Raw genomic sequence first — 14,207 nt, forward strand, 5'->3', positions numbered from 1 at the left:
TCCTTCACTCAGCCTTCTGCTTACCTTGAATCCCTGCAGTGAGTTACACGCATGAGTTGAAGCCCCGAAGTCAATACACCAGGATGCAGAAGTTACCAACAATTTGGTTTCTATGACACAAAATTCGAAATTACCTTGCTTGGATTCCAGGTATTGAGGATTGTTCCTCTTCCAGCGGCCGGTCTGCTTACAAAAATGACAAGCATCTGATGCCTTGTCTTTTCTCTTCTTCTTGTGTTTGGTGGCCTTCTTCTGGGGCTTTCTCTTTGCCCTCCTTTTCTTGCCCTTCTTGCCAGATTCGACAAGCATGGTTAGGGATTCAGCCTTCTTGATCAATTCTTTGGCCCTCTGCAACATATTTTTGAGTTCCTGAACGCTGACATTCTACTTATTTATATTATAGTTCATAATGAGCGGATTGAAGGACGGAGGCAAAGAGTTGAGAATGGCGTTTATCTGGGTCGTATGATCCAGCCCGAATCCAAGATCCTCAAGCTCATTGATGTAGCCCATCATCCGAAGACAATGCTCATGAACTTGTTGGCCCTTTGACATCTACGCGGTCATGAACTGTTTCAAGACCTTTTGCCTAGTAGAACGATTATTCTTTTCGTACATTGTCTTTAAACTATCCAATATGTCCTTTGCGAGTTTGATCTGATCAAACTACCTCTGTATTGGATTGTCCAGGGAGCCAATGATATAGCACCAGGTGAGGGAATTTTTCTTCTCCCATTCTTGATAGTCCCTTCTATGGATCTCAGAAGCCCAATCTCCCAAACGCTCTGTGAAGGATCATATCCACTCATCGTATGAGCTTTCCCTTTGGCCTCTGTCAGACAAGGTTCATTGTCATTTTAGGTTAAACCTTTCTATCCAATGAGTGTTCATCCATCATATTCGTGAATGCCAAGGTACCGTAAGAGTATTCCATTTTCTGGTAAAGTCCTCCCACATCGGTCTATGATGCCCCTATCATCTTATGAAACACTCCGACAGATCCACCAGCAAATGGATAGCCCAATTTTATGGTGTGTTTCCTCATTACTGAATGACCCATCTTCATGCTAATGATGGATGGCCTTTAGAGAGTTCATCATATGAATCTCCCTATCATATGCACTCATATTTCAGGAGGGAACAAAAGTTACACCTTAATTTAATTTAGGTCAAGCCAAAGTGCTCCCACTGACTTTCATAAAGCCAGATTTCGGTGGGCCCTAAACGGCTAGGGTTCCGCACGTATCCTTTTTAGGGGTGTGGGGCCCACCACTGAGCGAGATCATCCACTGATCTTTAGGGACACTATGGCAATGATGTGCATTCAGCCATGGTGTGCGCAAGAGCCACTATCGAATCTGCACGGGCCAAACACTTATGGCCCATGTACGTTGCGCATCACACATCCATACATCACATGCAAGGATAGGATTAATCCAATCAATTAATATCTGTAAAGCACATTATTAAAGCCCAATTTAAACCATAATATTACTGATTAATATTATCTAGGTATATGAGATGAATAGTAGTTAGTAGTTGAGCCCATATAGTTTTTCTGTAATTAGTGGGCTTTTGCAGTTTTAACGCCTTAAAACTGGGCCTTATTGGTGTGGGCTGAATTAAGTCTCTTAATTAACCATCAATCCTTTGACCCAAAAGTGGAAAATTAGGGCTGACATCAGCCTCCATCGAACCACATATTCGGTCCAACCAGTTTGGACCAATCTGGTTCGAATGGGTCGAGGGTTTGATTTTCAATTAAAGATTTAATTCAAGAAACGATCTGAAATTATATTTACTGATTAAAGAATCAACAAGAATCAATCACAGGGTTGTTCACACATCTCCAACCTACAAAACATATGTCAGATCACAGTTTGCAGCTGTGATCTAATTTTCTATTAATATTACATAAGATCGAATACCTACACATTTAGTCTAAAAATTTTAAAAAAATTAATTACAGACCATAATGAATAGAATTGTGAAATCGCAGATTTCTTGCGCCAATCAAGATTTCGATCTCCATTTGTACGAACAACCCATAAATCAAGAAAATAAAAAAGAACAATTCTAAATAAATTTCAGATTTATAAGAATTAATTTCAGATCATTCGGCCTTTAACTGGGAACCGATTTCCCAGAAAAAATCCTAATTTGCGCAAATCGGGTAAAACGCCTTTTGCCCATTTGCGGTGGTTCAGATCTAGTCTATTTCGGTTCAAGATTTCAACCTACATTGCAGGTAGGTTGGGCAAATTTTCAAAAATTTCTCTCTTTCTCCCATTTGGGAATCACATTCCCTATTTTAGAAAATCTGCATTTTTGAGGATCAATCTTGAACCAAGAACCGAACTAGATCTGAACCAAAACAGTAGGAGAGGGATATACCTGATACGAAGAAACAGTATCCTCCAATGAACGTGTTCATGCCCAAAGAAGTCTCCAAATGCTGCTCCCACTGAAGATGACACAGTGTAGGGTGGAGCAGAATCAACAGTGCTCTTCACAAGAACCGAATCCTTTAGCAAGAATTTGATAGAGGTTGTGAGTACAACTTCAAATCAGCCTTTCTCCAAAGACTGATATCAAGAACTATTCTTGATCGCTCCTACAAAACTGGAGATCGAACTGGAGGAGAACACATGGAGAAGATGGCGCAATCACACTGTTGTTGTCTTCTCTCTGTGTGATCTGAGATCTAATCTCTGGGATGTTGGGATGGGCTGAATGGTTCGCCCCTTCCTCCTTTTATAAACTTAAAGAGATCAGCTCCTAATCCCATTAGGAGTTTCCTTATTCAAATCCTTATTTGAATCTGGACTCTCTTGAAGTGATAATGATAAATCCTTATCTTATCTGCAGATTAGATCAGTTCTCTCCTAATCTCTTTAGGAGGTTTCCAAATCCAAATTCAGATCTTGACTCTCTGAGTGGATCTATCCTATCTAATGATCCAATCCCAGATCCACCCCTCTCTTTAATTAGTCAAATTAAACCAATTCGAAATGGGCTTTAGGTCCAATAAGTCTATGTGCTCATTAACCTTCCAAACCACTGCCCATTTGGGCTTCCTTTTATGGCATGGGACCCAAACATTGATCTACACATCAGCTACATGAGTTCAACCCAGCTTCTGTTTTAAGGCATGGCCGAATTCACTAAAAAGATAGTGAACCCCCTGAAGCCCATCACATGGGCTCCTAATAGGCCCAACACTTACACTAAGTGGTCCCTAGGCCAAGCTACCTTATAAAAACCCAGGGACTGTGGGCAGATGCAAGTTTAGCCCATCAGGTATTACCCTCAATGGTCTTACACTTAACCTCTCAGCCCATAATGATCAAACACTGCCCGACAAGAGCGGACCTCTCCCTTGGCAAGGAACAGTGTTGCACTCTTTACTCACATGGATCCCGGGGATTAAACCATTTTACAAACATTTTGAAACCATAATATACATATAATTGTATATCCGTATATAAATATATTTTGCAAAATAAATTTCAGCAATTGAAATCAGTTGCCGGCAATCTTGGTTTCCATCAAAGAGAGTGCTTCCCCAATCATTACCTTTGTTCGACAAAAGAGCTGATCCTGTCACTATGATCACCCACTTAGATGAATTCTCGGACTGCCCCAACATACCCAAGTTTTTACCCCCCTCTAAGGATGTCACTGATTGACATATCAAAGACAACCCAATCCGATACCTAGTGCAGTATCATAATCGAGTCTAGGGGTCAGGTGTAAATTTCCAGTTTTGCCCATCAATCTACAAGGTTCAGGGCAATACTGAAAATCTGGTCTAGTTCAGTGTTTCAAATAAACCTACACTACATGTACCTCAGGTCTCACTCTGGCAGCTGAAACTGACCACCCCAACACTTGGTGGCACATTGGTGTCAGCCTTGGCAGGATAAATCTCCCTAAACTTATCCAACGGCTATGAACATTCTAAACTAACACGAGTCTTATATGTGTCCAATTTAATGGTATTACACAGAAACACACCTTTATAACATGAATCAAATATATATACTTTATTTATTTACAATAAATGTCATAATATACATCAATCCGATTAGAGCTAAGAGCATACACTGTCTAACACATCTAAAATATGGTTACCTCCACCCAAATAGTAAGAGTTGTTACCTAAACTCCCAAAAGAAGATAGTCACTTTAAATTGTGGAGGACCCATACAAATAATAACTAACTTTTCTAATCTAATTTTCTATTAAAAATAAGACTCACAATAATAATTGCAAATTTGATTGAATTTAATCTCCTAATTAAATAGGAAATCCAACCCAAATTAACCACATAAATAGTAAATCCCAAACAACAGGTGCACAATGACCCAGTTGGTCACTTGGCATCTCTCCAAATTTTGAGCTACGGGGCCAAACCTGTGTAACTGCAGGCTCTTTTGTAAAGTCAGTGTAATATGCAATTAGAGAGAGAGAGAGAGAGAGAGAGAAAGAGAGAGCATGGTTTTTAAAACCAACTCAGTGACTGGTTACCAGTTCGACCCGAATGGTCAACCCATTCTGACCAAAAAAAATTAAAAAATGGTCAAAACCGTCCAAACGCTTCGAATGGTTGCTGACTAAAATCAACGGTTTTGGGGTTTTGAAAACCAAGAGAGAGAGAGAGAGTTGGGTCGGTTTAAGTTGGTATTTTGTTAAATTTTCAATGAGCCCAAACTCAAATATGAACATACTTCAAACCTCGATCTCTTGGAAACTTGACAAAGTCAGTAACACAGGTAAATGCCAGTTCCTAACAACGCAGAATGAAGAATTAAGACCATCTAAGTTCTCCATCCAAGTACCCACAGGGACTAATGTCATTCTATTTAATGATGGAAGAGTAATATCAGCTTATTATAGTTCGTTTTGTGGAATATGTTATCTAGCTCTCACTCTTTTCTAGGTGCGTTCGGTGGGCATGTCTGTGGAAAAGGATTTGCTGAGGCAGAATTGATGGCATTTCTTAAAGGGCAAGTGGAATTCTCATACGCAATTATGCATAGACTCTCTTCCAGTGTTGCAAGCTCTGAAGTCGGATGCTCCCCTCCCTTGGCCATGTTTTTTGACTCATTCCAAGTAAAGGACCTGCTTCTTCAGTTCTCCATTCTTTCTTTTTGTATTGTAAATAGGCTTTACAATAGGCATGCGCATCTGTTAGCCCAAGCTGCAAAAGTGTCTCCGGAAGAGTATAATGTATTTACTGAATATCCAGCTGGGCATCCAATCAAATAAAAAAATGTCCAACTGGGCTCCTTCTGTTATGGACCTTGTATCTTTTTTATTTCCTTCAATTTAAACTCTTTATCTATTAATAAAAAAGAAAAGAACTCAAGCTTTGGCGGATTGTTTCAGAAAGAAAGGGGCTTCCACAGGTGAAAAGTTGCATCAAGTAAAATACTATGAAAACAAATTAATTAAAATGCGAAACAGTAGCAGAACAAGTCTTTCCGTCTGGTACTCAGTAGTTCAAGATTATCAAGTTGGAAGGATCAAGGGCCATCGTGCAAACCCTGAACCAAAATCATATAACCATTCAATTTCACAAACATCCACTTCATACATTTACTCATTAGAATGTTAACCAGCAACAAACAGCATGTAACAAACTGAATACCAAGCACCAACCAATTGTCCCTGAAGAGTCCAGTCAAGAGCCCAAAAGAAATATAAAATGTAACCAAAAACTGGTTCCATTTGCAACTCTATTTAGGAAATATGTACCGAAGAGTGAAAAGCCAAAAGAGGACTAAAAAAGATCTTCAATCTTCTAACCGGTATAAGACACCACCAATTTATCATTTCTTGGTTTTATCAAGTACCTCGATATATCTTTTTGGAATGCCATAGTGTTCAACAAGGTACCTTGCCAGGTCATCAATGACACCTCCTTGAACCAGAACCTCATAACCCTTCTTACCTGTAGTACAGACCACTGACATCAATTTGGGTACCAAACGGTGAAAGCAAATATCAATAATTTAATGCATATTCCACCTTCAAGAAAATAAAATAACACAAATTTCAGTCACCTATAAACGGTCTAGAGATAGATCCAATAGAATTTCCTAAAGGCAGCCATGAAAATCCTATTTTAGCATGCAGTTCAAAACATTTACTACAAAGGACACTGGTACAGGAATCTGCTGTGTGGATAACTGGTAAATAAACATGTGAATTGCATCAAACTCAGTTGCTGAAAGTAAATTGTTACTCGCAAATCAAAATAGCTGATAGACTAGTGCTGGAGCTAAGTTTAGATAGAACCAATCAAGCTTATCTGGAAAGAATTAATCCAGTTACATAAACATGATGCTACATATGGAACACAGAACGTTGCATGCAAGAGAAATAGAAGTGCTTCCCTTGAATATATAAAAAAGTACAGGGAAAAAATTCAGAAATATGTCGGATAGATGGTAAATTTGTGCATAACATCTATTTACATTAATTGGTGTAATGGTAAAACCTCAGGCCAGCAAGCATGAGAATGTGGGTTCAAGTAACCTCTGGGCAGTCTTCCCCTCCTAAGATCCCAGATAGCTACAATACACAGATTATTTGGGATCAAGGTTCAAAATTTCAATACATATTAAACTGTATCGGCCAATATGTATTGTATCGGGAGCCACCCGATACGCCTCTACGGGAGGTGTTTCGGAGTTTAACCCGATTCAAGGGGCAGAAGGATCTTAGACCGATCCCTCTGAACAAGGTTCACAAAGAAAGAAACGAGCAAGGTACCAGCGTATCGGGCTGTATTGATATTTTGAATATGCAAACAATGTTTGCACCATATTATTCATTCTTGATACTGAATTGTACACACACACACACACCATATTGTCCATTCATGGGTTCTAATAGCCAGTTCAGTTTACTGAATGTTTATATATCCAAATGTATTCTTCAAAATACTCCAATTAAAATAAGGAATTGGTAAACAATCATATTCACTCTGAGATTACCATGCATCAATATCTACAGGTGACATTACAATAGCAATCTGTAACCATGTTATATTTCGCATTAACAATAAAAATCAAGGTTAATCTCGTTCAAAAAACATGGCAAATAGAATATACCATAACCCAAAAATGGGACTTCTACATCAAATCAACCAATGCAAATAATCTAAATAAAAAAAAATGCATTTAGAATCAAACAATGACAAACAAAAAGTCATATACTTCATGAAAGCCCAAAATGCATGAGACGGTATACCAGGTAGTTCTGCCACAGATGTACTGCATGCAAACTTCTTCTGCAGCTCTGAAGCCAATACTTCAGCATCCACTAAGAATGACTCCAACCCAGAGACCCTTGTAACTTTCTTGTTTCCTTGCCGCCTCTCTGTCATTATCTGAATGGATTTCAGAGCACCTTTTCTGACAACTGATTCATTTCCTCTAGTCACCCTATAGTGCGCTTGCATACGGCTTAGGAACATACCACCTAAATCTTTCTTATGAATCTCGATTGGGTAGCTAGATCCTTTCTTAACTGTTCCCTTGTAAAGAGCATCACATAATGTTGCATCCAAAACCACAATGGCCTTATCTAATCCTCCTTTGGCCAGATGTTGACTCTCTACATACCTGAAGACCATATCTGTAGCTTCTGCTGCAGTGAAAAATTTTCCTGTATCAATTCCTAGAGAAGCAAAAATGGGATTGACATGCACACTTGACTTGTAGATCTCTGCCACCTCAAGTTGCTTTCTCTGATGCCGACCATCACTTGCTGAAGGATCACTAGTGTTATCAACTCTCTCTTCCTGCCGCTTCTCTGGTATGAAGGATATGTAGTCTTTGTGTTTGCGGTTAACAGAAAACAATATAACTTCCTTTTTGTACTTATCTTCCTTTACTACAACCTGTCCAAGTTGTAGAACAACAGGAAACAAAGATCATAAGCAAATTCCAAAAATCTAAGGCAACACAAACTTTCAACTTTCAATATTTATAACATAGAAAGTAAGAAAACCCCAAGTGATCAAGATTTCCAACAGGAATTCACATAAACAGTATAGACTGTTGTTTCCATGGATCTCTGTCACCTCAACGCACCAGAGCAAAGCTTGGCAACCAGGGAAGACTTTGGATGCCTAGGCACCTAGGCAATGAGTTGTGCAAGTAAAAAACATACCTAAATTATAAGTTGATTTCTTATTTTGCATTGTAAATAATAATCATTTACACTGGAATTAGAAATACCATTCCTCAAAAAGCTATAAATTCCATATCAAAACATTTCCAAGCATTCAGTATTCATTAAACAAACAAGAAATAGCCATTGAACAAAAAAAATTCAACTTACCCATTTCATCAGCCTTTATCAAACATCCCCTAAGATGAGTATTCACATAATTTTTCTTCAATTAGAAAACTCAGTCTGACAATTTGTTATTATGATCTTAAAAGTAAAAAAAAAAATCCAAAACAGAAAAAAAAAGTCAAGTGTAAAATACAAATAGATGAAGAAAGATATGAGAGTTTAGAGCTGTCCATTTCCTTTCCTTCCCTTCCCTTTCTCCTTTCCTTTTTCTTTCTTTTATTCTTTCCCACGAAGCATAACCAAGGAGTACACTTCATGCAAAAGGCATTCAAGGCATATGCTCCCCACTCCTTTTAAAACACTAGCAAACTTTACTTGGTTGAATTTTGAGGTTTATCCCAATTGATCTAAACTGGATAGATTTTTGCTCTCTCTGGATTGGGAAAATCATTGAAAGGGGTTAGTTTCTAGAGCTCTTCCTAAAATTACCTCAAAGAAGAAAGATTTGAAGGTGGGCTACACCATATAATAATGTATGTATGTATGTATGTATGTAATGAATGGATCTGCACATTATGGGTACTACGAGGGGACACCCTGAGATACCACACCAATTAACAGATGAGAAGCAAAGGTTTCAAATCCTTCTTACAACACAAAGAATTTCATTTTATATAGACTTTGAAAATTAATATTCTGCAGACCAATTATATTATGACAACAAAACTTTCTTATGATGACAAAAGAGGAGAAAACACTTTGGCTTGATTATTTCAGGAAATAGGAACTAAAATCTAAAAAAGGCCATTTCCTAATATTGATCCCAGCTATCTTGGATCTTGGAAGGTGTTAGAGTACACAAAACAGGGGTATTTTGGTCATTTGGGTTTATCTATTTGAGAGTGAAAGGTCAGTTTTATTTAAGTTACGTGTCCCATCACTTATGAGGGACAATATGGTCTTTCTTGTAACTATGTTATTGGAGATAAATACAAGTGGGTCAACTAGAGAGGACTGATTTTCCTCTACTGGCCAAACCCTTCTTCTTCTTCTCCTTCTTCTTCTTCTTCTTCTTCTCCTCCTCCTCTTCTTCTTCTTCTTCTCCTTCTTCTCTACTGTAACCTAGGACTAAATAAGGTTTTCACAGAAAGGGAAACTTGTAACGTCCTAACCTTTTCACTTCTTTGGCCAAAGCTAGCCCAGCTATCAATGCCTCGTACTCCGCATCATTGTTGGATGCCACGAACTCGAAGCGTAGTGCGTAGTCCAGTTTTGTGCCACTTGGGCCGTGCAGAACTATTCCGGCTCCGCTGCCCTACTGGTTCGAGGAGCCATCTACGTGAAGGATCCAGGGCTCCTCATCCCAGTTCGCGCTTAGCTTCACTAGGAGAGATGTCGCACTAGCTGCTACCTCACGGTGCTTAGACCCAACCGGCCTGGGAGCTTCGAGCTCGCCCGAACTAGGGGCCTTGTGCTCAACCGGCCTAGGGACTTCGAAGCTGAAAGTGCATTCCGTGACGAAGTCTGCTAAGGCTTGGGCCTTGATAGCAGTTCACGGCTTGTATTGGAGGTCGTACTCACTGAGCTCAACGACCCACTTCGTCAATCGACCAGAGACATCGGACTTGAGTAGGACTTGCCCCAGAGGTTTGTTGGTGAGGACGATAACAGTATGAGCTTGGAAGTACGGACGAAGCTTTCGGACTGCAATAACTAGTGCATAGGCCAGCTTTTCTATCTCTGAATATCTCGTCTCAGCTCCCTGCAACACCTTACTAACATAGTAGATAGGTCGTTGGACCAGACCTACCTCTTTTATCAGTATCGAGCTGACCACTTCATCACTTGCCGAGAGGCACAGCTCTAAAACATCGCCCTCCTCGGGCCGAGTTAAGACTGGTATGCTAGTGAGGTATTTTTTGAGCTCGTCAAACACGAGCTGACAATCTTGGGTCCATTCAAACCCTTTGCTTTTAATTGTTTTAAAGAAAAGTAGGCAGCGGTCTGCCGACTTGGACATGAAGCGGCTCATAGCAACTATCCGACCATTCAGCCTTTGAACCTCCTTCATTTTTCGGGGTGGTCTCATGTCTAGGATGGCCTTTACTTTGTCCGGGTTAGCCTCAATGCCACGCCAGTTAACGATGTACCCCAAGAACTTACCTGAGGTGACACCAAAGGCGCACTTATTCAGGTTCAACTTCATGTTAAATCTACACAGAATTTAAAAAATTGAGTTCAAGTCTTGTATTAATTCACATGAAAACTGGGTTTTGATGACCATGTCATCTACATAGCACTCCATTTTTCGGCCAATCAATGGCTCGAACAACCTATTTACAAGTCTTTGAAAGGTTGCCCCAGCATTTTTTAGCCCAAAGGGCATGAACTTGTAGCAGTACAGGCCAAGGTCGGTTATGAAGGTAGTCTTTTCTTCACCAGTCGGATCCATCCTGATCTGGTTGTAGCCTGAATAGGCAACTCATGCCCTGAGGTCGAGTCCACTAGACGGTCGATCCTAAGAAGTGGGAAGCAGTCCTTTGGGCAAGCATGGTTCAGGTTGGTGTAGTCGACGCACATGCGCCATTTACCGTTAGCCTTTTTCACCAGAACGGGGTTGGCCACCCAGCTCGGGTAATGGACTTCCCGGATGAAATCGGTTGCAAGGAGCTTCCCGACCTCCTCGTCAACTGCCCTCCATCGCTCGGGGCTAGGTTGCGTTTCCTCTGTCTAACGGGCCTAACTACAAGATCAGTGTTAAGCTTATGAGTTATAATGCTAGGGTCTATGCCGGGCATTTCTGCCGCAAACCATGCAAAAACATCTAAATTTTCAAGTAAGAAGCGTACCAATTTAGATTGCAGAGGCTCCTTAATGGAAGCGCCGTTCTGAAGCATTCGGGCTGGGTCCTCCGTCGATGCCGGGATGGAGACTATCTCTTCTGTGGGCGCAGCTCTCTCCTCTGCTCTGTAGGTCTCTCCAGCTCGGGGTCGTTGGCCACCTTGGCTTTCCCTTTGAGGGTGGCGACGTAGCATTTGCAAGACTCAAGCTGATCACCTCGCGCTATCCCGATTCCGAAGTCCGTGGGGAACTTCATGGCCAAGTAGTAAGTGGAGACCACAGCTCGTAAGGCATGGGTGATCGACCGACCTACTATGGCATTATACGGTGAGGGGGTTGCGACCACTAAGAAATCGTGGTTGAGCCTCACTATGCTAGGCCAAGTGCCGACTTCCACAGGTACTGTAATCCTTCCCAGGGGCCTGACTTCCTCTCGGCTGAAGCCTACCAGGGGAGTGTTCGCGGGCTTCAGGTCGCTCTTTTGGAGCTGAAGTTGGTCGAAGGCTACTTTGAAGAGGATGTCTGCTGAGCTACCTGAGTCGACGAGGACACACCTGACTTCAAAATCATTGATCTTCATCTTTATGACGAGCGCGTCATCATGGGGGTAGTGGACTCCGCGTGCATCATCTTCTGTGAAGAAGATTGGGTCTTCCATCCTTGGCCGCTTCGAGGGATTCTATTCTTCCCTGGCAGCCTCGCAAGTTGATGTCCGAGCTGCAGCTGAGGTGCAGCCCGCCACAATCGAACTTCCAACAATCACGTGGATGGTCCCCCGAACTAGTCTCTCTTCGGGGGGCTGCTTCTACGACTATTTTGCCTGCCTGCTGGACTCGGGAGCATCTCTACTCTGCTCCCCCTGCCGACCTGCTTTATTATTATTATTATTTTGTACAAAATTTCTCAGATACCCGCGACGGATGAGCTCCTCTATCTCGTCGCGGAGGTTTTTACATTCTTGGTGTTGTGACCGTGATCTTTATGAAAACTACAATACAAATTTTTATTTCTAACATTAGGGTCTGCCTTCAGCCGAGGTGACCACTTCACATACGGGACATCCGTGATCGCCATGAGGATCTCGGCCCGCTTCGCGTTGAGGGGCGTGTAGTCCCTTTCTGTTGCTGGAGCTCGGAAAGGCTGCTTTGGCTTTGTCCCCCGAGCTTGGTCCTTCTTGTTGTCGCCTTGAGTTTGGGGCTTTGGTTCCCTTTTCCTTTTCTCGAGGGCCTACTCGCCCTCTGGTTGATCTCTTCCTCCATCCCTAAGGGTTTTTAGCAAAGCACTCTGCATTCTTGAGATAAGATCTCAGATAACCCTAGAGAAGAAAATAGCAGTTTGCCACCTTCTTCTCTAGCATTCTCCTCCAGCAATTGCCGCCACCTTTTCTGCCAGTTCGAGTTCTCAGTTAGAGAAAATCAAGAAAGGTTCTTGATTGTTCGTGTGGTGCTCACAGTCTTCCATCGAGTTCTTCAGAAGAACCTGGTTCGTGGGACGAACATTGCTGGTTTGGCTCCATCATGACTGTGTCATCTTCAGTGGGAGCTGATCTTGGGATCTTCTTTGGGCATGAACACCAATGTTGGGAGATACTACTTCTATGGATCAGGTATAATCCCTCCCTTCTCTTTTGGTTCAAATCTGGTCTGGATTGGTTCAAGTAGGATCCTTGAATTTTGATTCTAAAATTAGGGAATGCGATTCTCAGTTGGAAGAAAGGTAGGAAATTTTTGAAATTCGCCCACCCATTCTGCAACAGTTTTGGCATCCATACGATGGATCCTACCATTCTTTCAAGGCGAACTGCGGGGTCCAAATCGGGTATCTGTAGACAAGCATCATTAAACCGATTGATCTAACTCCGAATGGACTCCCCTTCCTTTTGAACCATGCCGAGGAGGCTTTCTTGAGTTCTTGGGCACCTCTTGCTGGTAACAAAGTGGGAGGTGAAAACTTGCACAAACTGCGCCTAGCTTCTTATCGAACCGGGTGTGAGGTTTCGGTACCATGTGCGGGCTACCCCTTTGAAGGTGGTGGAGAAAGCCACACACATACAGGATTCAGTGGCTCTTGCCAGGTGCATCTGGGATTGAAAACCGTCCACATGATCATTCGGATCGAAGGATCCATCATACTTGTCCAATGGAGGGAGCTTGAAGTCTCTTGGCATGGGGACAACAAGAAGTTCTGGAGACTATGGGGAAGGAACTAAGAGGAGAGGAGTAGCTTTTACTTCACCTGAGCTCATCTCCTCTTTATCTTTGAGCTCGGGCAAGACACAGGTAGTAGTTCGGCAAGCTCGCCGGCGTCTTCGTTGCTGCTTTGTCGGCTCAGCGTTGGTGCTGCTTGCTTCAGTGTTACCGAGCTCAATGGTCCCAGACTACTAGTGGTAGCTCTGAACCGATGGGCCCTGCTTGTAGTCTACGGCTAGGACCTCAAACGGATTTTCAGCGAGCGAGAGCTCGAACTGCGAGTGTTGGGGCGATACCGGCTTGACCGGCTAGGAGGTCTCCGACCTGCCCACAAGCTGCTAGGCGGGGGTGGTTGGCCTCTCCTTTCTGCCATGGGAAGAGACTTGGCTCTTGGAGAGATCCTGGGCCTGAAAGGCTTCTCCCCGGCGAGGTCGTTCGCTCCGGTAGGAGGGCTTGGTTTGCTTCGTGGCCGGGTGCCTAGGAGGGAGTGGCTACTAGGCATGAGGCAAGGAAGGGAACTGCTACTGATACTGGTACTAAGAGACCTGATGCAACACTTGTTGCTAGTAGAGTTGGAATTGCTGGAACTGTTGCATTTGAGCTTGCATGCACTGCACTAGGTCTTCCAACTGATTCTGGTTGGTCATTGGAGGCACAACCGAAGGTTCAGCAAAGGATGCTCCAATCGTGGAAGGGAGTGGAGCGTTCACGGGTGCCACTGTGAGAAGCACGTTCAGGCTAGGGGTCCCGTCCATAGAGAGGGGAACGGTGAACTGTCCGATACAGACAATGGAAAGCTGGGGTTGCTCCCCAGAAGCGTTCTAGTTGGCACCACGCCCGACGTTGCTGGAGAAGGCCATGAAT

The 14,207-nt window shown here is 42.5% G+C and overlaps 1 protein-coding gene across 3 annotated transcripts in view; it reads right to left on the minus strand.

Annotated features, from left to right (window-relative positions):
- Positions 1–5,434: 5,434 nt before the first annotated feature.
- The window catches only part of LOC148852837 (eukaryotic translation initiation factor SUI1 family protein), a 94,939-nt gene continuing 86,166 nt past the window's right edge, over positions 5,435–14,207 (minus strand). For all 3 annotated transcript variants that reach the window (XM_088944708.1, XM_088944707.1, XM_088944709.1), the window contains 2 exons: positions 7,261–7,912; positions 5,435–5,956 (listed from right to left, as the gene is read on the minus strand). In XM_088944708.1, coding sequence (XP_088800834.1) covers positions 5,835–5,956; positions 7,261–7,912 — 774 coding nt within the window. In that variant the 3' untranslated portion in view covers positions 5,435–5,834. The remainder of the gene's footprint in view (positions 5,957–7,260; positions 7,913–14,207) is intronic.

The sequence above is a fragment of the Nelumbo lutea genome, chromosome 5, assembly GCF_056320005.1.
Source record: "Nelumbo lutea isolate HS-2025 chromosome 5, American lotus-T2T, whole genome shotgun sequence".
Lineage (NCBI taxonomy): Eukaryota > Viridiplantae > Streptophyta > Magnoliopsida > Proteales > Nelumbonaceae > Nelumbo > Nelumbo lutea.